The following is a 26429-nucleotide window of genomic DNA, read 5'->3' as shown; positions in this document are numbered from 1 at the left end:
TCCTTAATGTGTTGTACTATGTGAATTAACAGTAAAACTGGTATTCAAACAGTACTTTATATTCTGTGTGTCTGTGTGGTTGCATTCTGTTGAAATCTTTATTTAGTATGTTGATTAGTTGATCTTCTGTATATAAAAATACTTAAAAATGATTTTAATGAAAACAAGTGGTATCTCAACTGCTCAGCCCATCCCTCTGTATTCTCATGAGACACTCCATAGATTTAAAAAAATGAATATTTTATTACTAATTACATTAAAATGAATCTGATAAAAATGAATACAAATATACCATATGTTTCATATGGGATACCAATTAGAACCAGAAACTTTCATAAGAACACAATGTTGTTTGTCTATTATAAAGAATATTATTGTGCTGTTAATCAATTTTGTTGTCACTCATAAATTACTAAGAAAAAAAAAGTCCCTAACTTAAAGGACCTAACATTGAAGGACCTAACATTGAAGCAAGCCTGTCTTGAAAGTGAACTAGAAAGTGAAAATAGTGAACTCATCAAGAGAAGGAGGGAGGAGTCATTTTCCTCTCCTGTTTCCCAGGCTGGTAGATGAGTTAGGTTTAGAAGCTTCAGAGGCCAAAAAGGCTGAAGGAGAGAGACACTTGTTCTTCGGACTCAGGATGAAGATGAACAATCTGGCCATGGTTCAGTTCACCTCTCCCTGTTCTGGGAAGCAGAATGCAGCACCATGCCTGGGGAGTGATCAGAGCTTGCCTATTACAGGAGGACTGCGAGTGTCCTTGTTTGGGATCAGCTGTGGTTCAGAATACAGCACTAACACTTCAGTCCCCTTGTCCCCTCTATGGAGACCACGACATTAGGTCTGTTTTGTCTCCTTTGTCTGTGAAGCTGGATGGTCTTCTTTTTTTTTTTTTTTTAATAATTTTTTAAGATTTATTTATGGGGGCCAGCGCTGTGGCACAGCGGGTTTATGCCCTGGCCTGAAGTGCTGGCATCCCATACGGGCGCCGGTTCAAGACCCAGATGCTCCACTTCCTGTCCAGGTCTCTTGTGGCCTGGGAAAGCAGTAAAAGATGGCCCAAGGCCTTGGGCCCTTGCACCCACGTGAGACCCAGAGGAAGCTCCTGGCTTCAGATTAGCAAAGTTCTGGCTGTTGCGGCCAACTGGGGAGTGAACCAGCGGATAGAAGACCTCTCTCTCTCTCTCTCTCTCTCTCTCTCTCTCTCTCTCTCTGCTTCTCCTTATCTCTCTGCATAACTCTGACTTTCAAATAAATAAATAAATAAATAAATCTTTAAGGGCTGCACCAATCCGAAGCCAGGAGCTTCTTCAGGGTTTCCCACGTGGGTGCAGGGGTCCAAGGAATTGGGCCATCTTCTACTGTTTTCCCAGGCCATAGCAGAGAGCTGGATTGGAAGAGGAGCAGCCGGGACTCAAACCGGCACCCACATGGAATGCCTGCACTGCAGGCGGCGGCTTTACCCGATACACCACAGCACTGGCCACTGGATGGTTTTCTACTAATCCTGTATTGGAGACATTTCCTCTGCTGGTTTGAACACTGGTGGGAGCTATTATGACAGTAAATACTTAGAACTTACAGAGGACATCCGAACCACCTTATTTTGGGGAAGAGGCACTAGACATGGCCAGGAAAGAGCTGGATTTGAGTCTTGGCTCTGATCTGTAAGTCCTGGATGTGGTTAAAAAAAAAAGGGGCTGTTTTGGTCAAATAACAGCTACTGTAGTGTGTATTTACTATTTACTACTGTTCTACTGTTCTCAGACACCATCTCAGTGCAATCTCCCAAGAGCCCTGTAACATAAAGTCAGTCCTATCATAATCCCATCATCATTCTTACTTCATAGATAAGGAAAATAGACAGGTTGAATGGTTGAAAGCCATTTGGTTAGAGTTAGGTAAAACTGTCTTGAAAAGCTCCACTTTTACCATTTCATTAGCTATGTGACCATGAATACCTAACTTAATCTCTGGGAGCTTCTCTCCTCATCAGTAAAATGGAAATCACTGTAAAATATGACCTAACATCTATCTATCTATCTAACTATCTGTCAAATAATAAGAAAAAAAAATTACTTACTCAAATTCACAACTCTAAGATACCACCTCTAAGAGCTACAGAAATCGGGGATAATAATACCACCTCACAGCACCACATGCTCAGGAACAAGTCCTCTTAAAACTGCTAGGGAGGGGGTCTGGTGTCATGGCTCACTAGGCTAATCCTCTGCCTGCAGTGCCAGCACCCTGGATTCTAGTCCCGGTCACTCCTTTTCTGGTCAAGTTCTCTGCTGTGGCCCAGGGAGGCAGTGGAGGATGGCCCAAGTGCTTGCGTCCCTGCATCTGCATGGGAGACCAGGAGGAGGCACCCGGCTCCTCTCTTGGGATCAGCACAGCTGGGGGAGTGAACCAGTGGGAGGATGGCCCAAGTGGGGAGTGAACCAGTGGGAGGGGCTCCTCGGAAGACCAGGAGGAGGCACCCGGCTCCTCTCTTGGGATGAGCGCAGCTGGGGGAGTGAACCAGTGGGAGGGGCTCCTCTCTTGGGATGAGCGCAGCTGGGGGAGTGAACCAGTGGGAGGATGGCACTTCCAGCATCTGCATGGGAGACCAGGAGGAGGCACCCGGCTCCTCTCTTGGGATCAGCGCAGTGCCGACCGTAGCTGCCACTGGGGGAGTAAACCAGTGGAGGGAGGACTTTTCTCTCTGTCTCTCTCTCACAGCCACCATGAATTGGAGCCATGCAGGTAAGCATGACCATATGTGATTTTTCATTCTTTGAGGTTTGAGGTGAGGTGCGGGTTGATCTCATTCATACCTCTTTCCTCTCTAATGCTTCTCACACTCCAGACTTTATTTTCCTTCAGTACCCCCCCCCACCCGGCTTTCTTTCTGTGCCTTGAAAAAGCCAAATTCCCTTCCAGCCCAGGCTCTTTGCACCGGCTGTCTCCTCTGCCCAGATGTGCCCCTCTGTATCTTTGCATGTCTCACTTTCTCTTATTCATGGGTTTCATCCCACACACATTCCATCCTCAGAGATTTTCCCTGGCCACTCACCAGGAACTGCCACTCTCTTCATCACCTTTTTGTTTGGTGTTGTTTCCAACACTTGTTTTGTTTTGTCTTTTACTTCTCTAGTGTGCTTATTTTTTTTTTCATTTTTTAAAGGTTTTATTTATTTATTTGAGAGGTAGAGTTACAGACAGTGAGAGGGAGAGACAGAGAGAAAGTTCTTCCGTCTGTTGGTTCACTCTCCAAATGGCCGCAACAGCCAGAGCTGTGCCTATCCGAAGCCAGGAGCCAAGAGCTTCTTCCTGGTCTCCCACGTAGGTGCAGGGGCCCAAGGACTTGGACCATCTTCCACTGCTTTCCCAGGCCACAGCAGAGAGCTGGATTGGAAGAGGAACAGCTGGGACTAGAACCCGGCGCCCATATGGGATGCCGGCGCTGCAGACGGAGGGTTAACCTACTGTGCTATGGCACTGGCCCCTGCTTATTTTTTTTTAATAATTTCTTCTCACCTGAATTTGTTCATGGCTATAGCTTCTGCGTACAGCACAGTGCCTTGCAGAGTTTAGTGACAAGCATGGATTGAATGAATGAATTAAATTAAGTGTCTCCAAAAGGATGTATACATAGGCTCCAGGATAGATATAAAACAAAGCAATATCAGGGATTAGTTTTATGCTTGTAATTAAAATATCTACATTTCAGAAGAGGGATTCTGTGCTCTCATTTGCATAACAAATTGCCTCAAAAAAGTAATTGACCTGAAACAATAGCTCCGTATGAAAACTGCAACTACACGCCCTGCCCTCCTCACTTTCCCCGCCCACAAGGTTTACCAAAAAATTCTTAGGCGGTTTTCCCCCTGGTTAAGTGTGACAGCCATTGAAATGGCAGGATACAAGTTACTTAAGAGTGATGGAACACGTGTTTCAGAAGAAGGGCAAGTTGTCACCACCTTGCACAAGTGGATGCTAAATTGGACTCTGATGGACAGACAACACGAAATAGGTGAGTAGGTGGGTGGGGGTGGACTGTGAACGTGGTATTGTAGGTGGAGAGGGCACCCTATCATTTTCGTCAGAGCCACCAAAACTCACCGCAAAGAAACCTGCAAGTAAAGTAAGAGAACTGGACTAGCTGTGCTATTGCAACAGCTTCAAGCATGTCAACCACATGGCCTTCTGTGAGCCTCTCCTAGCTCATCTGGAGACTGTCAGGTAGAGCAGTACAGGGAAGACAACAGTATAGCTTCCATTTCCTCCTCTTCCATGAGCAGTGGAAATAAGACTAAGACTGATCACTAAGAGCCTCAAATGTCAGGACAAGGACAAGGGCAAGGCTGTTAGCTTGTAAAGTCTCTAAGTAAGGCGATCAGAGAATGGCAGTGGTTTAGGAGGAAAGAGACTAATTTTGGGAGACCAGAGCGCAAGTCATTTCATAGTTCAGGCAAGAATGACAGTATAGAGTTCAGAATGGGTTGTGGCATAGCCATTAAAGCCTCTGCCTGTGACGCTGGATCCAAGGTGGGCATAGGTTTGAGTGCCAACTGCTCTACTTCCAAAACAGCTCCCTGCTCATGGTCTGGGAAAAGCAGCGAAGAATGGCCCGAATGCTTGGGTCCCTGCCGTCCTATGGGAAACCAGGATGAAGCTCCTGGCTCCTGGCTTCAGCCTGGCTCAGCTCTAGCCATTGTGACCATGTAGGGAGTGAACCAGTAGATGGGAGATCTCTCTGTGTGTGTCTCTCTATCTCTCCTTTTCTCTCTGTAACTCTGACTTTCAAACAAATAAATAAATTAAAAAAGAAAAAAGAAGAAGCGTGGACATGAGTTGTGTAGGTCAGAGGACTCTGGTGAGGCTAAGTGGGGCAGAGGCCCAGCCGCTTATGTTGCATTGGGAGGTTCACAGGTTTGGTTCTAACATATTTGGCCCATAGGATGCAACTACTATGAGCTTTTTCAAAATAATAGTCCTCTTGTCTACTAGCCTTAGCAAGAAGCAGAAATTATAAAGGCAGTGTATCTTTTAAGAAAAATCCCCTTTTGTAGTACTTCCTTAAAAGGAGCTACTTAATGCAACTCTGCCAGTGTCTTAACGATTCTGATACTAATGAAACATCTTTCTACAGGGTTGAAGTGTGTTCCGGGTAAGTGGTCAGCTTATGCTTTTCAAAAAACTTTTATAATAACAGTTTGCTTCCTAGTCAGTGTTTCTCTTTGGTTGCAAGAAATATTGAGCCATTGAAATAATCGATGTTTATCAAGTTTTTTTTTTCTTCTCTTTGGGTTTGCTACTTTGAAGACTGTATAGTTCCATAGACGTAACATGCAGTAACTTAGCAGTTAAGCGTTGAGGGATAATTAATTGAAAGTCATGGATGTGATTTTTTAAAAATTTATACTACTAATAGTATTCACTAAATACCTCAGCCCAAAAATGTTTTGTGGTTTTTCTTATCATATTTTTTTGACATAATATAGTGGCTTCAAATGGAGCCAAATGGAACTTTGCTGGTTGATGTGTTATTGACGCATTATGGATATGTTCAATGTTGGCATTAGATTATGTCCTTTCATTGTACTAATCGGTGTTAACTGCTGAGGAGTAAACACATTGTACTGGCTGGATAAATGTTAAGAACTTATATGATTAAGCAGTATTGGACTCATGATAGCTTCTTATCATGCGTCTTTGTTGCATTGTTCTGTAGAGTTAAAAAGCATTTCATGTGAATCTGTATGATAGTTGTTTATTTAAAATAAAATCTAAGTCACTGAAAGGGATAAGAAAGTAAATAATGAAAATTATAGACCAGAGTTCTTAACCTAGAGCTCTAAGAAGAACATGGGCAGGCTTTATAGGCTGTTTTATTTGTAAGTTAAAGTCATTTTTCATGGGAAAGAAAGCAAGGGTTGTACCAGATTCACAGAAAGCAAAAAGGTTAAATTAAAAAAAAAAAAAATCCTGCTGCATCTAAGGTAAAAAACATTGATTTTGAGATTTTTTTAAATACTCAAATACTTAAAGAATTTTGAAACACTTGTATATACACCTTAGTTATCTCTATATTTTCTTATGAGTTTAGAAATGTAGGTAACTAACTTTATATAACATTTTTAGCATCTTCAATGTTTTTTAGTGACAGAAAACAAAATCTCTAAGAAATTCGGTAGAAAGAAAACTTCATACTTTTCAAAGAATTCAGATGGCACTCTTTATTTACTTCAGATATTTTAAAAAATGTTTGAGCAAGATTTTTAAATTCAGAAGTGAATTAGACTGTATTTAATTTTGTTTTTTTAACATTAAATTTTTTCAGGATTGTCAGTTTATTAATGAAGCATGGTAAGTTGATATTTTACAATCTTTATTCTTCCTCCCTTTTAAGTATAAAAGCATTTAAATCAAATTAATAAGGTTATTAAATGGTTTGCAAAGCCATTGAATTTTACCTCTTAGAGACATACTTATGAAATTAAGAGCATTTCATTTTATTATTTTTTAAAGATTTACTTATTCATTAAAAGTTAGAGTTATGGGGGGGGAGGGAGACACTGAGATAGAGAGAGATATCTCTACTTAAAAGAGTGACAGAGACAAGGAGGAGGTTTTCCTTCCACTGGTTTACTCCCCAGATGTCCACAATGGTCCAGTCAAAGCCTCGAGTCCAGAACTGAAGCCAGGTCTCCCAATATGGGTGAACCATTGCCTGCTGCCTCCAAGTCTGTACGTTAGCAGGAAGCTCAATCACAGTAAAGCAGGGACTTGAAGCCAGACACTCTGATATGGGACAGGCATCCCAGTGGCACCTTTTTTCCTTTGTAAATGTTTATTATTTATTTATTTATTTGAAAGGCAGAGGAGGGGCCAGCATTGTAGCACAACAGATTAAGTTGCCAATTGCCACATTAGCATCCCATATCGAGTCCTTTGTAAATATTTATTTATTTATTTATTTGAAAGGCAGAGGAGGGGCCAGCATTGTAGCACAGCAGATTAAGTTGTCAATTGCCACTTTGGCACCCCATATCGAGTCCTTTGTAAATATTTATTTATTTATTTATTTATTTGAAAGGCAGAGGAGGGGCCAGCATTGTAGCACAGCAGATTAAGTTGCCAATTGCCACTTTGGCATCCCATATCATATCCTGCTTCTTCTTCTTCTTCTTCTTCTTCTTCTTCTTCTTCTTCTTCTTTTAAAGATTTATCCTATTTATTTGAAAGGCAGAGTCAGAGAGAGAGAGAGAGAGAGGGAGGAAGGGAGGGAGAGAGACGGAAACAGAAAGAGAGGTAGCTTCTGTCCACTGGTTCACTCTCCAAATGGCTAAAATAGGGCTGGGCCAAGATGAAGCCAGGAGCCAGGAGCTCCACTGGGTCTCCCACATGGGTGCAGGGGTCCAAGCACTTGGGCCATTTTCTACTGTTTTCCCAGGCACATTAACAGTGAGGTGGATCAAAAATGGAACAGCCGGGACTCAACCAGAGCCCATAAGGGACGCTAGCACCACAGTGCTGGCCCCTGGCTACCACATGCTGACCCAGCTCCCTGCTAATGTGCATGAGAAAGCAGCAAAAGATAATTCAAGTGTCATCAGTTTGGGAGACCCAGATGGAGTTCCAGGTTCCTGGCTTAGGCATGGCCCAGTCCCCACTATTGTGGCCATTTGGAAAATGAATCAACAAATGGAAGAACTCTGTCTCTCTTGCTCTCTGTGTTTTGCTGAAACAGATGTAGCTAGAGACCATTATTCTTGGTGAAATAAGCCATATCGAAAAAGAAAATGTCATATGGTTTATTTGACTTGTGGTAGCTAATTTAGAGTACAAAAAATGTAATGTATATGGGTAAAAATGACAATTTGAGATTTGATTGTTGTTTATAGCCCTTGTCTCTTCTCCTGAGGAACAGTGGTCTTTCTACTTTCTACTTGTTGTATTCTTTATTTAGTAAAGGATTAGGTCTGTCACAACAAAGTAAATTGGAAATATGTTGTCGCAAAAATTAAAAGGAAAAGAAAAGAAAAGGAGGAGGAAGGAGGGAAGGAAAAAGGAAGGGTAGAAAGTACCATTATGGGCTTAAAATTGTATACATGAAATATGTGAAATCTGTCCTCTTGATTACAATGAAAAATAAATTTAAAAAGAAATAAAAGGCAGAATGACAGAGATGGGGAGAGAAAGGGAGATCTTAACTCCCATTAGTTCACTCCCGAAATGGTGCAAAGGCTGGGGCTGAGTCACACTGAAGCCAGGAGCCAGGAACTCCATCCTGGTCCCCCACATGGTGGCAGGATCCCAAGCACTTGGGCCATCTTCCATTGCCTTCCCAGTTGCATTAGCAGGGAGCTGGATCAGACTTGCACCAGTGCCCCAACAGGCATCTCAAGCAGCAGTTTCACTTGCCATGCCACATGACAGTTCTTCATTTTTTCTTTTTTAAAAAAATTTATTTAGGGTCCTGGCATTGTAGCATGGCAGGTTGGGCCGCTGTGCCAGCATCCATGTGGGCACTGGTTTGGGTCCGATTCCAATCTGACTCCCTGCTGACGCACCTGGGACAGTAGTGGAGGGTGACCTGGATCCTTGGGCCCCTGCACCCACATGAGGGGCTCAGATGAGACTTCAGATTCCTGGCTTCTGCCTGGCCCAGCCCCAGCCATTGTGGCCATTTGGGGGATGAACTGGCAGATGGAGGATCTCTTTCTCTCTAACTCTGTAACTCTGTCTTCCAAATAAAAATAAATGAATGTTTAAAAATTTTTTCATTTGAAAAGAAGAGGGACAGAGAGAATGAGAGAGGCAGAGAGAGAGAGATCTTCCATCTGCTAGTTCATTTCCCTAATTGCTGCAACAGCCAGGGCTGGGCCAGCCTGAAACTTGAAGCATGGAACTCCATCCATGTTTTACACATCCATGGCAGGGACCCAAGGACTTGGGCCCTCATCTGCCTCACAAGTGCACCAGCAGGAATCTAGATAGGAAGCAGAGTAGCCTGCACAGCAGTTGGCATTCTGATATGGGATGCTGGCATTCCAAGTGGAGGCTTAATCAGATGCACCACAATGACTGCTCCCACAAGTGGCATCTTAAGCGCATCTGCCCTTGAGACATTTCTGGTTGTCACAGAAACGGAGGTGCTCCTGGCACCTACTGGATCAACGCCAGGAATGCTGCTGAACTTCCTATACAGTAAAGGATGGCCCCCACCACAAAGACTTAGCCAGCAAAAATGTCAGTAGTCCCAAGGCTGAGAAACATTCCTCTTGATTAAATGCCATTTTGTATCAGGGAAATAGGTTTAATTGGTAATTTCATAACTGCAGAATTCTGCCATTGTTTCAGCAGACTTGTGTGGAACAAGACAGGCTGGGCCAAGCATTTGAAGATGCTTTTGAGGTACTCAGGCAGCATTCACTAGGAGATTTCGAGTACTCCCCAGGTAAAGATGAGCTATCGTTCACTGTCTCTGCTGATACATCCTGTGCCTTGTTGGTGGCAGACACATGTCAACATGACCAGAATAGAGAAGATCATTTTACCTAAACATTCAGAGTTAACTCTAATAAAGGCAAAATGCATCCTAAAAAAAGGTAAGATCTCTTATATAAAAAGTGCAGAAAATATAGAGAATGATATTCTTTTTTTTTTTTTTTTTTTGACAGGCAGAGTGGATAGTGAGAGAGAGAGAGACAGAGAGAAAGGTCTTCCTTTTTGCCGTTGGTTCACCCTCCAATGGCCGCTGCGGCCGGCGCATCGCGCTGATGCGAAGCCAGGAACCAGGTGCTTCTCCTGGTCTCCCATGTGGGTGCAGGGCCCAAGGACTTGGGCCATCCTCCACTGCCTTCCCGGGCCACAGCAGAGAGCTGGCCTGGAAGAGGGGCAACTGGGACAGAATCCGGCACCCCGACCGGGACTAGAACCCGGTGTGCCGGCGCCGCAAGGCGGAGGATTAGCCTGTTAAGCCACGACGCCGGCCGAGAATGATATTCTATGATATTCTTTTTTTTAAAAGATTTATTTATTTATTGGGAAGGCAGAGTTACAGAGAGGCTGAGGCAGAGAGAGAGAGAAAGAGAGAGAGTCTTCATCTGCTGGTTCACTCCCCAATTGGCTGCTACAGTTGGAGCTGTGCCGATCCGAAGCCAGGAGCCAGGAGCTTCTTCTGGGTCTCCCATGTGGGTACAGGGTCCCAAGGACTTGGGCCATCTTCTACTGCTTTCTAAGGCTATAGCAGAGAGCTGAATCGGAAACGGAGCAGCCGGGACTCGAACTGGTGCCCATATGGGATGCTGGCATTGAGGCAGCGGCTTTACCTGCTATGCTATAATGCAGGCCCTGAGGATGACATTCTACATGAGACTATAGAGACATAATTATCTTTTTTTTTTTTTTTGACAGGCAGAGTTAGACACAGAGAGAGAGAGACAGAGAGAAAGGTCTTCCTTCCGTTGGTTCACCCCCCAAATGGCTGCTACGGCCAGTGTACTGTGGCCAGCATGTGCCAATCCAAAGCCAGGAGCCAGGTGCTTCTCCCGGTCTCCCACGCGGGTGCAGGGCCCAAGCACTTGGGCCATCCTCCACTGCCTTCCTGGGCCACAGCAGAGGGCTGGCCTGGAAGAGGAGCAACCGGGACAGAATCTGGTGCCCCAACCGGGACTAGAACCTGGGGTGCCAGCGCTGCAGGCAGAGGATCAGCCTAGTGAGCCGTGGCGCTGGCCTCATAATTATCTATTAAAAAAAGGCTTTCAGCCGGCGCCGTGGCTTAACGGGCTAATCCTCCGCCTTGCGGCGCCGGCACACTGGGTTCTAGTCCCGGTCGGGGCGCCGGATTCTATCCCAGTTGCCCCTCTTCCAGGCCAGCTCTCTGCTATGGCCCGGGAAGGCAGTGGAGGATGGCCCAAGTCCTTGGGCCCTGCACCCGCATGGGAGACCAGGAAAAAGCACCTGGCTCCTGGCTTCAGATCAGCGTGATGCGCCGGCCGCAGCGGCCATTGGAGGGTGAACCAATGGCAAAAAGGAAGACCTTTCTCTCTGTCTCTCTCTCTCACTATCCACTCTGCCTGTCAATAAATAAATAAATAAAATAAAAAATTTTAAAAAAAGGCTTTCAATTTTTCTAATTTATTTTATAAATATTCTACTCACCTAAAATATATGGTTATGCTCCTTGGAAGAATAAGTATTTTTACCCTTCCTCCTCTGTTATCCCACAGGTGTTACAGATGTGATGATATGCCTTTTGAGTATTGCAGAAAGTTCTAGGATCAAAGAAATCATGGGGCCTCCTCCTGCAAGGAATATGTACTCTAGTAAGGGGAAATGGATACTTAAGTATCTGTAATGCCATCATAATGGGAGCAACACCATAAAAATACAAAATGACAAGAAAATATAGGAGGGAGTAGCCACATATATAAGCATATACTTCCAAACATTCATGGAAAATGGGATTAAAATATAATTATTTTGATGCAAAAGGATTTTGAAATCTATGCATAAAATTGTTGAAATCTTTACTTAGCATAGAGTTGGTCTTCTGTACAAAGTTCATTGAAAATGAATCTTAATGGAGAGTGGGACTGGGAAGGGGAGAGGGAGGAGGAGGGGTTGGAGTGTGGGTAGGAGGGTGGGTATGGTGGGAAGAAAAACTATATTCCTAAAGTTGTATTTATGAAATTTGTATTCCTTAAAAAATGAATTAATTAAAAAGGAGAAATCTATGCATAGTTTTTTCATAACATATTTTTCATGAACGTTTGGGAAACCCCTCATATTTATATACACAAATATAAACTTTGAAGTTTTCAGTTTCTTTCTGTTTTTCAATTAGATTACAAAAATTACCTGGCTTTCATCAGTCATTGTCCTTACGTCAGAGGAAACTCCAGCTGCTACGAAGTGGTGCCTACAGAGGAATCTGTTCCTAGTTGGAGAACCATAAAAGTGAGTATAATCACCAGGGGACCAAACCCAAGTAAGACAAGAATTTCCTGTTCATGCCAACTTTCTGTGTGCCGTATGCTGGCTAAAACCCAGTGTAAAGACAATTGACCATGAAAATGCTTACGGGGGAATCACTGCAGTCTGACCCTGAGAGTCATTGCAGGTGACCATCAGCAATGCTGTCACGGAGGTAACTGCCTTCATCATTGTTCTTTACTTGGCCTCCAGTGGTTTGAGTGACTTCTGTAGAGAGGGGGCATTTTAGGATTCTCACATCACCGTTCCTGCTTAATCCATCTGGAAAACTGCAGGAAAAAAAAAAAATGTGTTTTCTCTAAAAGCCTCAGGGCAAAGGGCCAAACTTCCCTGCACTCACTGCCTACAGCACAAGCTATTTAATTCATCTGTGTCTTAGCAGCCCCCCGCAAAGGGAAATGTCCTCATTGTCTCTCCATTTGTGTGTTCTTTTACATGATTTTCTTTATGCATTCATTTTCTTCCCCCCCCCTTTTTTTTTTTTCATTTTATTTCACAGTCTTAATGTGGTATTGCCTAAATTCATTATTTTTATTTTTTTAAATTTATTTTTTATGGGCCTGGCACCATGGCTTACTTAGCTAACCCTCTGCCTGCAGCGCCGGTATCCCATGTGGGCACCGGGTTCTAATCTTAGTTGCTCCTCTTCCAGTCTACCTCTCTGCTGTGGCCCAGGAAGGCAGTGGAGGATGGCCCAAGTGCTTGGGCCCTGCACCCGCATGGGAGACCAGAAGGAAGCACCTGGCTCCTGGCTTTGGATCGGCACACTCTGGCCACAGCGCACTGGCCATAGCAGCCATTTGGAGAGTGAACAACAGACGGAAGACCTTTCTCTCTGTCTCTCTCTCTCACTGTCTGTAACTCTACCCGTCAAATAAATAAATAAAAAATCTGTTTAAAAAATTATTTTTTACTTGAGAGAGAGACTCAAATGTTTGCAACATGCCCAGGCTGGGCTAGGGGGTGAAAGCCAGGAGACTGGAACTCAATCCAGTTCTCCAGGAGGTTGGGGGTGGAACCAAGCACTTGAACCATTACTGCTTACCTCCCAAGGAGCACATTAGCAGGAGCTAGAGTCAAGAGTCAGAGCTAGGGGGCCAGTGCTGTAGTTTACTAGGCTAAGCCTCTGCCTGTGGCACTGGCACCCCATATAGGTGGTGGTTTGTGTCCTGGATGCTTCTCCTCCGATCCAGCTCTCTGCTTATGGCCTGAGAAAGCAGTAGAAGATGGCCCAAGTGCTTGGGCCGCTGCACTCGTGTGGGGGACCTGGAGGAATCTCCTGGCTCCTGGCTTCAGATCAGCCGAGCTCTGGCCATAGCAGCCATGTGGGAAATGAACCAGCAGATGCAAAACCTTTCTTTCTGTCTCTACCTCTCTCTGTCTGTAACACTACCTCTCAAATAAGTAAGTAAATAAGTAAGTAAGTAAATAGATAGATAGATAGATAGATAGATAGATAGATAGATAGATAAAATCTTTAAAAACAGAGTCAGATCCAGGCATGAAACCCAGGCACACTGAAATGGAGTCTTACCTGGTATCTTAATCAAATGGCCATTCCCATGCTACATCAAATGTCATTTTTCAATCCCTATAAGTTGTTCTCTGAGGACATTTCCACTTTGAAGAGGGAGTTCCAGCTTAACCTCTTCTACCTCCACTTAAAGTTTTCAGGTAAACTGCAGGGTGCCCACTATTTTTACTTGCTAAGTATGGCATCCCTACTTCCACTTCAGCCCTGACCCTTTGGCACACCCCACACAGCTTCTTGTGTTTGGGGACCCTTGCCTTGCTGGGCAGCTCTCTTGCATGTAGTTAGTACCTTTAGAACTTGTGGGATGCTTAGCCTTCTTTTTGTCTGTAGCTTTTATTTTTTTATAGAAAGCTTTCATTTAATAAATATAAATTTTATAAGTACAACTTTTGGATTATAGTGATTCTTCCCCCCCCCCCATACCCGTCATCCCACCCCCAAATCATCCCACTTCCTACTCCCTCAGGTGATCACTGACACCCATAGCTTTTGATTGTGGTTGCCAGCTGGAAAAACCCCTCTTAACACACTGCTGCCTCCTTTCTACAGAACAATGTTTCAGACCTCTATCTTGAAGGAAATGTCCACCAATCTCTGCAGAATGCAACTGAAAACCAATTGGTGCAACCTACTGTTTTCCCACAAAAAGGAGGAAAAGGTATGTGGATCTATCACTCCTTATAGGTACAAGATCTTCCATAGCAACTTCGAGGGGATTTGATATCTGATTTTGGAACTTCTTGCAAATTGCTTTATCAACATTGAGAATCATTTGACTATGATTGATTGAACCACTCTAAGTAATTTATCTTGGGTAAAACTGTTTATTGATTCACAGAGAAGTTGTGAAGCCACAAAGTATTACTTAGCTCAAAAAATTCCATATGCAAGAATAATGCTTATATATTTTTATTGTAGAAGGACAACCTTTTTCTGTAAGTTATATTAGCAATCATTTTTCAATGGTGAAGCCCTTGGAATAGAAATCCCTTTTTAATAAGAGTTTTCTGCAAAAAAAAGTCACATTGTAGTAATTTGATATTTCATAAATTTAAAATCATGATTTAATATGTTTAAGATAATGGTCTTGCTTACTGGCAGAGTTGTTAAAGCAGGAAGGTAAGCTCTGATGGCTAACTTGCGGGCCTCCCATGCACTATTGGAGGGAGGCTAGGTGAGTGTGAAGATTGGTAAGGCAATTTGGCATTTCCTATGAAAATTTACACATTCAAATCTATTGACTCTTTTGGAACCATACAACTCATAGTTGACTAATGTGTGGATTAATTGTGTGAGCCTGTACCACACTTAACCCCCTGTGCCACCATTTCCTTATTAAAAAAATATAGTAATCGGATCAACATTGTAAGATTGCTGCAAAAATTAAATGAGAAACTTGTGTAGTACATTGTGTTCGTAGCCTAGCACTGTGGGTAATTTCTCAAAATACCATAGGTGTGTGTGTGTGTGTGTTTATGTGTGTGTTTATGTATTAGGATGTTCATTGCCATGTTGTATGTGATAGTAAAAAACTGGGAACTTATCTACTATTTTGAGTATATAAAGGACTGAGAGGTATAAGATGTATCCTAATTTTTAAGAAGATTTATTTATTTGAAAGGCAAAATTAGAGAGAACGAGCCGGCGCCGTGGCTCAACAGGCTAATCCTCCACCTTGTGGCGCCAGCACACCAGGTTATAGTCCCGGTTGGGGCGCCGGATTCTATCCCGGTTGCCCCTCTTCCAGGCCAGCTCTCTGCTATGGCCCGGGAGTGCATTGGAGGATGGCCCAAGTGCTTGGGCCCTGCACCCGCATGGGAGACCAGGAGAAGCACCTGGCTCCAAGCTTCGGATCAGCGCAATGCGCCGGCTGCAGCAGCCATTAGAGGGTGAACCAACGGCAAAAAGGAAGACCTTTCTCTCTGTCTCTCTCTCTCTCTCACTATCCACTCTGCCTGTCAAAAAAAAAAAAAAAAAAAAGAGAGAGAGAGAGAAAGAAAAATAGAGAGAGAGAGAGAGAATCTGCCATTTGGTGGTTGACTCCCCAAAAGGTCACAAAAGCGGAGGCTGGGTCAGGCCAAAGACAGGAGCCTGGAACTCCATCCAGATCTCCCAGGTGGATGCAGGGGCTCAAAGACCTGAGAAATTTTCCATGGTTTCCCAGGTGCATTAGCAGGAAGCTGGATTGGAAGTGAAGCAGCCCATATGAGATGCTGGCATTGAAGGTAGAGGCGTTACCTGCTGCACCACAATGCCAACCCCAATGTATCCCAATTTAACAGCACAGTTTTTTTAAGCTCCTGGCTTTGGATCAGCGCAGTGTGCCGGCCTCAGCGTGCCAGATGCAGCGCGCCGGATGCAGCAGCCATTGGAGGGTGAACCAATGGTAAAGGAAGACCTTTCTCTCTGTCTCTCTCTCTCTCTCACTGTCCACTCTGGCTGTCAAAAAAAAAATATTTATTTATTTATTTGAAAGACAGAATTATAGATAGGCAGAGACAGAGAAAGAGAGATATCTTCTATCTACTGGTTTACTCCCTAGTTGGCTGCAACAGCCTGAGCTGCACCAATCCGAAGCCAGGAGCCAGGAGCTCCTTCCAGGTCTCCCACACAGGTGCAGGGGCCCAAACACTTGGGCCATCTTCTACTGCTTTCCCAGGCCATAGCATAGAGCTAGATGGGAAGTGGAGTAGCTGGGACTCAAACCAGCATCCATATGGGATTCTGGCACTGCAGGTGGCAACTTTACCCACTATGCCACAGCACCAGCCCCAACAGTACAATTTTGAAAATGATACGTAATCATCATTATTAAAAATTATTTGCAATGAATATTCTTTTAAATACTCTATTTTAATGTATCCTAGAATCATAAAATTCTAAATATTCCTTCTCAGCAATGAATGTATAAAATCAAATGAACAGACTCCAGGTTATGATGTCTATGGCTCTCTCTCTTTTTTTTTTTTAGGTTTTAGTTATTTATTTGAAAGAGTTAGAGAGAGAGAAGGATAGAGATCTTCCATCAACTGGTTCACTCTCCAAATGGCCACAATGGCCAGGGCAGGGCCAAGTTAAAGCCAGGATCCAGGAGTTTCATTCAGGTCTCTCATGTGAGTGGCAGGGACCCAAGTACCTGGGCCATCGGCTGCTCCTTTTCCCAGGTCATTAGCAGGCAGCTTGTTTGGAAGTGGAGCAGCTGGGACTCAAACAAGTGCCCATGTGAGATGCTGGCGTGGCATGTGGAAGCTTTACTCGCTACCCCACAATGCCAGCCCCAATGTCTGAGTCTTTGCAATGATGTTCCATGTGGTGGAGCCTTCGGGGACCATTATCCAACATCTTCTATTTTGAGATCTTAGTCTTCCATATAGAAGAGGGATACATTTGAAAGATAATAAAATGACAATATTTTTGGCATCTATTCTTGGGGAAAAAAAATGATACTTCAAAAACTTTGAGAAAGAATGGAATTAAAATATGAGTTTATTTTGGTGCAAAATTGTTTGAGTTCCCTGCATAGTTTTTTCATAACATACACTTGCCATGAGCTTTTTACAGTGTCCTTGTAGTATAGCCATAAATTGGAATATATACAGTGATTAAAAGGTATGAAGGCGTTCCTCATGTGTTGATATAGACAGAATTTTGAAGCTTATTTATTTTTTGTTTTAATCCTATAAAGAGAGACTTGTTTGTTAATTTACTTATTTAAAAGGCGAGTGACAGAGAAACATATCTTCTATCAGCTGGTTCACTCCCTAGATGTTTGCAAAAGCCAGTCAGGCCAGCCTGAAGCCAGGAACCAGGGTCTCTGACATATGTGGCAGGAACCCAATTCCTTGGGTCAGCACCTCCTGCCTCCCAGGCACATTAGCAAGAGTTGGCTCGGAAGTAGATTCACCTGGCACTCAAATATGGGATACAGGTCAATGTCTGCTCTTTGATCATTTTAAATTCTAAAATTCAAAAACAACAGGTTCGGGGCTGGCACTGTGGCTCAGTGAGTTAAAGCCCTGGCCTGCAGTGCCGGCATTCCATATGGACGCCAGTTCAAGTCCCGGCTGCTCCTCTCCTGATCCAGCTCCCTGCTGACGTACCTGGGAAAGCAGTGGAAGATGGCCCAAGTCCTTGGGCCTCTGCACCCATGTGGGAGACCCAGAAGAAGCTCCTGGCTCTTGGCTTCAAATCGGCTCAGCTCTGGCCATTCCAGCAGTTGGGAAGGAGAACAATGGATGGAAAACCTCTCTCTCTCTCTGCCTCTGTAACTCTGCCTTTCAAGTAATTAAAATAAATCTTTAAAAAAAAAACTTTTTTTTTAACTTTTTTTTTTTTTTGACAGGCAGAGTGGACAGTGAGAGACAGACAGAGAGAAAGGTCTTCCTTTACCATTGGTTCACCCTGCAATGGCCACTGCGGCCGGCGCACCACGCTGATCCAAAGCCAGGAGCCAGGTGCTTCTCCTGGTCTCCCATGCGGGTGCAGGGCCCAAGCACTTGGGCCATCTTCCATTGCCTTCCCAGGCCATAGCAGAGAGCTGGCCTGGAAGAGGGGCAACTGGGACAGAATCTGGCGCCCTGACCGGGACTAGAACCCGGTGTGCCGGCGCCACAAGGCGGAGGATTAGCCTATTGAGCCATGGCACCGGTTCATCTCACTGACTTTTTAAGCTTAAAACAGTTGACAAATATATAAAGAATAAGTAATCATTGTCACCAGTTTGGTATTTATTCTAGCTATGGCTTATCTCTGTAATGGTCTATAATTTATTTAAGATAGGTTATTCACTGAAAAGTGTTAAAGAGTATGATCCCATTTGTAGTTTTTAAAAAATTAAGCATTGGTATATGCAAAAAAATAAGAACACTTTTTATAAAGAAATATCCATGATTTACTTTTGCTTTGGGCTTCTGTTTGAATTTTTTTTACCATGAGCATATTTTACTTTTACTTTTAAAAAATAAAAATTGAAGCACTGTTTTGAATTGAAAACACATTTTCGGAGACAAACTATTAAAATTTGCTTAGCTGTTAGATGAAAGGCTGAAAGGTTTCGTTTAATGTTGTGACTTTAATTCGTGATGTGTTTTTTGGTAAGTCCCTTTCATTTCTCAATTCATAAACTCAAGATAATATAATGCAAAAAATAATCTTCATAAAAAAAACACTTGAGGTTTCTGGGTGAATGATGACTGATGCAAGATTATTTACCCCCAGAGGCTGCTGGAAGCAGTTTGGGAACCCACTATTCTATTTCCTCAAGGGGAAATGGAATTTGGCTGTGGATGTCTCAGCTACTGACAGGACTGATGCGCACAGTATTCCAGGCTAATTCAGAAGCCACAAAATGGGCTATGACCTTCATTCTCCTAAGTAGCTCTGTTGGGCCAGAGAAATCCTTTCAACTGAACAAGCGAAAAATATAATTGAAGCTTCCTGTCTAGTTATTTTGAAATCCAAATGGCTCTATTCCTAAAAAGATTAGCAACTCTTGTACTACCATCTTATTTCACAGCAAGAAAAATAAAATTTCAATGCCCTTTCTCATTGCTCAGAAATAATGGCGTGAAAATATTTTTGTCATTTCTGCTCCAGTTTTTTTGTACTTTTTATTTTTCAAGTCATGACCCAGGGTTAGCATTTTTTTCCAAGTCATTTTTATTAGTTCCCCAAATATTACTTTCTGTTTGCATACTGCTTTGCATTTTACAAAGTGCACACACATCTCTTACCTCATTTCTTTAACTCATTCCAATAAAGCTTCTTCAATGGCCTTTTTTCTGGAAATGACTTTTGACACTTTTTTTTTTAATTTTTTTTTTTTTTTTTTGACAGGCAGAGTGGACAGTGAGAGAGAGAGACAGAGAGAAAGGTCTTCCTTTTTGCCGTTGGTTCACCCTCCAATGGCCGCCGCGGTAGCGCGCTGCGGCCCGCGCTGTTCCGATGGCAGGAGCCAGGTGCTTCTCCTGGTCTCCCATGGGGTGCAGGGCCCAAGCACTTGGGCCATCCTGCACTGCACTCCCTGGCCACAGCAGAGAGCTGGCCTGGAAGAGGGGCAACCGGGACAGGATCGGTGCCCCGACCGGGACTAGAACCCGGTGTGCCGACGCCGCAAGGCGGAGGATTAGCCTAGTGAGCCGCGGCGCCGGCCGACTTTTGACACTTTTTATTGAAACCACTTTGCAGTCCATTTTGCCCAATTTTGTTGTCCTGTAGAAACCTTAACACCTGGCGTAAAACTTATGGTCAAGATTTGTCCATGAGGAAAGAGCTCACAATGGAACGCCCCATTAAAAATGCTCTAGGGTCCCCATCTCCAGTGAGGGACAGTGCAAAATTTTTGACAACTTCCATAACAAAGAAAGGGCCAGTGAAACTAAGCCAAATAGATCCTTGACCTTCAAATCCCATGAAAACTGCCATAAGTGCATTCCTAAGAGGCTGAGTAGGAGGAAAACCAGTCCCAGTGTAGCTTTGAATTCTGTGATTACTCAACAAGCCTTCCTGAACAGATCCTCTGTATTCAGCCACAGTGGATTTCACATTGTTTCCCTCCACTCTAGGCAAGAAGAAGCTCCGACTGTTTGAATACCTTTACGAATCCCTGTGTAATCCTGAGATGGCATCCTGTATTCAGTGGGTCGATAAAAACAAAGGCATCTTTCAATTTGTATCAAAAAACAAAGAAAAACTGGCTGAACTCTGGGGAAAAAGAAAAGGTAACCGGAAGACCATGACTTACCAGAAAATGGCCAGAGCACTGAGGAATTATGGGAGAACTGGGGAAATCACCAAAATCCGGAGAAAACTAACTTACCAATTCAGCGAGGCAATTCTCCAAAGACTCTCTCCATCTTATATCTTGGGGAAAGAGATTTGCTACTCACAGTACCTTCAACCTGATCAGGAATATCTCAGTTTAAATGCCTGGAATGCAAATCACAACTATACATATGCCAATTACTATGAGTTAAGTCTCCCAGATTGCTAAGTAACACCCTCCCATTTCTTGGTATCCTGGTTTTGAAATTTCTACAAGCTTCAGGATTTTTCTTGCAAAGCAAATACAGTCAGCTTTCCATATCCACAGCCAGTCAGGAATAACAAACATTTGAAAACAAATTGCATCTCTTCTAAACTTCTTGTCATTATTCCCTAAACAACACAATGTAACAATTTACATAGCATTTACACTGAGTTAGGCATTAAAAGTAGTCTAGACAGCTCCTGCATTTGCCAATTTTTTTTTTTTTGACAGGCAGAGTGGACAGTGAGAGAGAGAGAGATAGAGAGAAAGGTCTTCCTTTTTGCCGTTGGTTCACCCTCCAATGGCCGCCGCGGTAGGCGCACTGCTGCCAGCGCACCGCGCTGATCCGATGGCAGGAACCAGGTGCTTCTCCTGGTCTCCCATGGGGTGCAGGGCCCAAGCACTTGGGCCATCCTCCACTGCACTCCCTGGCCACAGCAGAGAGCTGGATTGGAAGAGGGGCAACCGGGACAGGATCGGTGCCCCTACCGGGACTAGAACCCGGTGTGCTAGCGCCGCAAGGCGGAGGATTAGCCTGTTGAGCCACAGCGCCGGCTTGCATTTGCCAATTTAATTGGGTAAATTCCAAGGAGTAGGATGGCTGGGTTATATGGCAGGGCTATATTCAGGTTGCACCTGAATGTTTGTTGCAGCTCAATTACAATAGCTAGGGCATGGAGTCAACCTAAATGCCTATCAACAGAAGACTGGATAAAGAAATTATGGGGTGTGTACTCAATGGAATACTATACAGCAGTAAAAAAAAAAAGAAGGCCGGTCATTGCAGCAAAATGGAAGAATCTGGAAAACATCATGCTGGATGAAATAGGCCAGTCCCAAAGGGACAAAAATCATATGTTCTCCCCGATCGGTGACAGCTAACTGAGCACCTAAAAGAAAACCTGTTGAAGAAGTGAAATGGACACTATGAGAAACAATGACTTAATTGGCCCTTGTCCTGACTGTTGAGGAAAAACTCACTACTTTATTCCTTTTGGTATTTTTTTTTGTTCTACTTAATACTATTCATTGAACTCTTTAATTAACACACAATTATTCTTAGTTATTTAAATTTAACTGAAAAGTGATCCCCGTTAAATGTAAGAGTGGGAATAAGAGAGGGAGGAGATGAACAGTTTGGCACATGCTCAATCAGACTTACTCCTAGTGGTAGAGTTAGAAACGTGCCAGGGGATTCCAACACAATCCCATCAAGGTGGCATGTACCAATGCCATCTCACTAGTCCAAGTGATCAATTTCTGTTCACAATTGATCATAATGGTAGGATTAAGTGTCAAAGGGATCACATAATCAAGACTAGTGTCTGCTAATACTAACTGATAAAATTAAAAATGAGAGAATGACCCAACATGGGAAGTAGGATACACAGCAGACTCATAGAATGACAGATGTCCTAAATAGCACTCTGCCCTCAGAATCAGCCCTTAAGCATTCAGATCTGGCTAAAAAGCCCATGAGAGTATTTCAGGCATGGAAAGACAAGACACTCTGGCAAAAAAACCAAACCAAACCAAACCAAAACAAAACCTAAATGAAAGATCTCTGCGAGTGAGATGCCAGTGGAAAGAACGGGCCATCAAAGAAGGAGGTACCTTTCTCTTAAGGGAGAACTTCCACTTTGACTATGGCCTTGTCCAAATATGATCAGAGTCGGCGAACTCAGGAGGCTTCCATGGCCTTGCCAACTCATGACTAGAGCCTGGGGAGATTGCTGACGCCTTAAACAAGAGTGTCAATTTGTTAAGTCAACAACAGGAGTCACTGTGCACTTACTCCCCATGTAGGATCTCCGTCCTTAATGTGTAGTTCAATGTGAATTAATGATATGACTAGTGCTCAAGCAGTATTTGGCACTTTGTGTTCTGTGTGGGAGCAAACTGATGAAATCTTTACTTAATATATACTAAATTGATCTTCTGTATAAAAAATGAATCTTGATGTGAATGGAATGGGAGAGGGAGCGGGAGATGGGAGGGGTATGGGTGGGAGGGAAGTTATGGGGGGGAAAAGCCATTGTAATCCATAAACTGTACTTTGGAAATTTATATCTACTAAGTAAAAGTTAAAAAAAAAATGACCTAAATGAAAAGATCTCTTTGAGTGAGATCCCAGCAGAAAGAATGGGCCATCAAAGAAGGAGATACCTTTCTCTGAAGGGAGGAGAGAACTTCCACTTTGACTATGGCCCTGTCTAAATAAGATTGGAGTTGGAGAACTCGGGAGGCTTCCATAGCCTTGGTAACTCATAACAAGAGCCTCAGGTGATTACTGACGTCATAAATAAGAGTGTCAATTGTTAAATCAACAATGGAAGTCACTGTGCACTTACTCCCCATGTAGGATCTCTGTCCTTAATGTGTTGTACTATGTGAATTAATGGTATAACTAGTACTCAAACAGTACTAGTACTCAAACTTTATATTTTGTGTTTCTGTGTGGGTTCAAACTGTTGAAATATTTACTTAGTATATACTAAATTGACCTTCTGTGTACAAAGATAATTGAAAATGAATCTTGAAGCGATCTGCACCTTAATGTTTATTGCGGCTCAATTCACAATAGCTAAGACATGGAATCAACCTAAATGCCCATCAACAGTAGACTGGATAAAGAAATTATGGGATATATACTCTATAGAATACTATACAGCAGTAAAAAAACAATGAAATCCAGTCATTTGCAACAAAATGGAGGAATCTGGAAAACATCATGCTGAGTGAAATAAGCCAGTCCCAAAGGGACAAATATCGTATGTTCTCCCTGATTGGTGACAACTAACCAAGCACCAAAAAGAAAACCTGTTGAAGTGAAATGGACACTATGAGAAAGAGTGACTTGATCGGCCCTTGCCCTGACTGTTGATGTACAACTTAATACTTTATCCCTTTTAGTATTTTTTTTCTGTTTGTTCTACTTAATACTATTGGTTGAATTCTGTAATTAATACACAATTATTCTTAAGTGTTGAAACTTAACTGAAAAGTGATCCCTGTTAAATATAAGAGTGGGAAAAAGAGAGGGAGGAGATGTACAATTTGGGACATGCTCAATCGGACCTGCCCCAAATGGAGGAGTTAGAAATGTGCCAGGGGATTCCAATACAATCCCATCAAGGTGGCATGTACCAATGCCATCTCACTAGTCCAAGTGATCAATTTCAGTTCACAATTGATCATAATGATAGGACTAAGAGTCAAAGGGATCATATAAACAAGACAAGTGTCTGCTAATACTAACTGATAGAATCAAAAAGGGAGAGAACGATCCAACATGGGAAGCGGGATACACAGCAGACTCATAGAATGGCAGATGTCCTAAATAGCACTCTTGCCTCAGAATCAGCCCTTAAGGCATTCAGATATGGCTGAAAAGCCCATGAGAGTATTTTAGGCATGGAAAGCCAAGACACTCTGGCAAAAAAAAAAAAAAAAAAACAACTAAATGAAAGATCTCTGTGAGTGAGATCCCAGTGGAAAGAACAGGTCATCAAAGAAGGAGGTACCTTTCTCTGAAGGGAGGAGAGAACTTCCACTTTGACTATGATCCTGTCTGAATAAGATTAAAGTTGGCGAACTCAAAAGGCTTCCATAGCCTTGGCAACTCATGACAAGAGCCTAGGGTGCTTACTGATGCCATAAACAAGAGTTTCAAATTGTTAAGTCAACAACAGGAGTCACTGTGCACTTACTCCTCATGTAGGATCTCTGTCCTTAATGTGCTGTACATTGTGATTTAATGCTATAACTAGTACTCAAACAGTATGTTATACTTTGTGTTTCTATGTGGGTGCAAATTGTTGAAAGCTTTACTTAATATATATTAAACTGATCTGCATATAAAGAGAATTGAAAATGAAAAAAAAATGAATCTTGATGTGAATGGGATGGGAGAGGGAGTGGGAGATGGGACGACTGCAGGTGGGAGGAATGTTATGGGGGGGGGGGAGCCACTGTAATCCAAAAGTTGTACTTCGGAAATTTATATTTATTAAATAAAAGTTAAAAAAATTTAAAAAGTAGTCTAGAGGTTATTTAATGTGATGTGTATGGGAGGATATGGGTAAGTTCTATGCAAGTACTATGCCATTTTGTTCCAAGATCTTGAGCATCCTTGGATTTGGGTATCCAGGAGGTCCTAGAATCAACTCCCCTCAGATACTGAGAGACAACTGTGATGGAGAGGCTGGAAATGATTAACATCATTGTTACTGTCTTTTATCAAGTAGAATATAATCTACACTAATTCTTTTGGAAATTCTCCTAATACATTTATTATTTCAAATGAGCAACCCTTATGTTAAAGTACAGACTGAGTGTTCTTGGTATTATTCTCTGTGCTACACTTACTTTTAGATTAACAGTGCTGGCACTGATGACATGATTTATAGGAAGGGTCTTCAAAAAATTCATGGAAAATGTGCATGTTGAAAAAGGCATGGTTTTCAATTTTTTTTAAGATTTATTTATTTATTTGAAAGTCAAGTTACACAGAGAGAGAAGGAGAGGTAGAGAGAGAGAGAGAGAGAGAGAGAGAGAGAGAGAGAGAGAAGTCTTCCATCTGCTGGTTCACTCTCCAATTGGCCACAATAGCCGGAGCTGTGCCAATCTGAAGCCAGGAACCAGGAGCTTCCTCCAGGTCTCCTACGTGGGTACAGGGACCCAAGGACTTGGGCCATCTTCTGCTGCTTTCCCAGGCCATAGCAGAGAGCTGGATCAGAAGTGGAGCAGCCAGAACTTAAACCAGCACCCATCTGGGATGCCGGCACTGCAGGCGGTGGCTTTACCTGCTATGCCACAGCACCGGCTCGATGTTTTTGTATAGCAAAGTAAACATTACTTTTTAAATTTGTTATTTACTTGAAAGACTGAGAAAGAGAACTCCCATCCATCTGCTGGTTCACTCCCAAATGCCCGCAATGGCTGGGGCTGGGGCTGGGGCTGGGGCTAGGCTAGACCAAAGCTGAGAGCCAGGAACTCAACCCAGGTTTCTCATGTGCATGGCATGGATCCAACTACTTGATCCATCACCACCGCCTCCCAGGGTACACTTTAGCAGGAAGTTGGAATTGGAAGCAGAGTCAGACCTTGAACCCAGGTACTCTGATGTGGAATGTGGGCATCTTAACCACTAGGCTAAACAACTGCCCCTAAACTTATCTTTTGAATTCATTTTCCCAGGAACTTTTTGCAATCTCCCTTTCTATTGATTCAAAAATTTTATTGTCATATACTCAGGTGAAAAAAAAATCACTCTTTTGTATATTTGACAGCTTTACAAAACATTTTAAAGTAATGATTGCATATGATACAATATTTCTGCCAAATATATTCATGGCTTTAAAAATTCATGGCTGAAAAAATTCAGTGAATCTTACATTTTTGATAATAGCCTATCTAACAAATATGAAATGATACCTTATTATGCTATTTTTACATTTGCACTTCTCTGATTAGAGATGTTGAGCTTTTTTTTTTTTAAAAAAAACAGGCAGAGTGGACAGTGAGAGAGAGAGAGAGAGAGAGAAAGGTCTTCCTTTACCGTTGGTTCACCCTCCAATGGCCGCTGCGGCTGGCACGCTGTGGCCAACACACCGTGCTGATCCGAAGCCAGGAGCCAGGTGGTTCTCCTGGTCTCCCATGCGGGTGCAGGGCCCAAGCACTTGGGCCATCCTCCACTGCCTTCCCGGGCCACAGCAGAGAGCTGGATCGGAAGAGGGGCAACCAGGACAGAATCCGGCGCCTCGACCTGGACTAGAACCCGGTGTGCTGGTGCCGTAAGGTGCAGGATTAGCCTATTGAGCCACGGCTAATAGCTGGCCGAGCATTTTTTTTTAAAATATAGCTATTGGTCTTACAGCT

The 26429-nt window shown here is 43.0% G+C and overlaps 1 protein-coding gene across 12 annotated transcripts in view; it reads left to right on the top strand.

Moving 5' to 3' along the window:
• Window positions 1-22515, top strand: part of SPIC (Spi-C transcription factor) — a 75434-nt gene extending 52919 nt beyond the window's left edge. For 5 of the 12 annotated variants that reach the window (XM_062203047.1, XM_062203044.1, XM_062203042.1 and 2 more), the window contains 5 exons: window positions 6329-6354; window positions 9352-9448; window positions 11840-11952; window positions 14072-14180; window positions 20086-22515. In XM_062203047.1, coding sequence (XP_062059031.1) covers window positions 6352-6354; window positions 9352-9448; window positions 11840-11952; window positions 14072-14180; window positions 20086-20513 — 750 coding nt within the window. In that variant the 5' untranslated portion in view covers window positions 6329-6351 and the 3' untranslated portion in view covers window positions 20514-22515. Of the gene's footprint in view, window positions 1-5121; window positions 5156-6328; window positions 6355-9351; window positions 9449-11839; window positions 11953-14071; window positions 14181-20085 lie in introns of those variants that run through there. The other 7 variants (XM_062203050.1, XM_062203049.1, XM_062203054.1 and 4 more) reach the window with 5 other exon arrangements.
• The last annotated feature ends 3914 nt before the right edge of the window (window positions 22516-26429 follow it).

Source organism: Lepus europaeus, chromosome 10 (genome assembly GCF_033115175.1).
Source record: "Lepus europaeus isolate LE1 chromosome 10, mLepTim1.pri, whole genome shotgun sequence".
Taxonomy (NCBI): domain Eukaryota; kingdom Metazoa; phylum Chordata; class Mammalia; order Lagomorpha; family Leporidae; genus Lepus; species Lepus europaeus.
The sequence above is the reverse complement of the archived record's forward strand: the minus strand, read 5'-3'. Positions and strand labels throughout refer to the sequence as shown.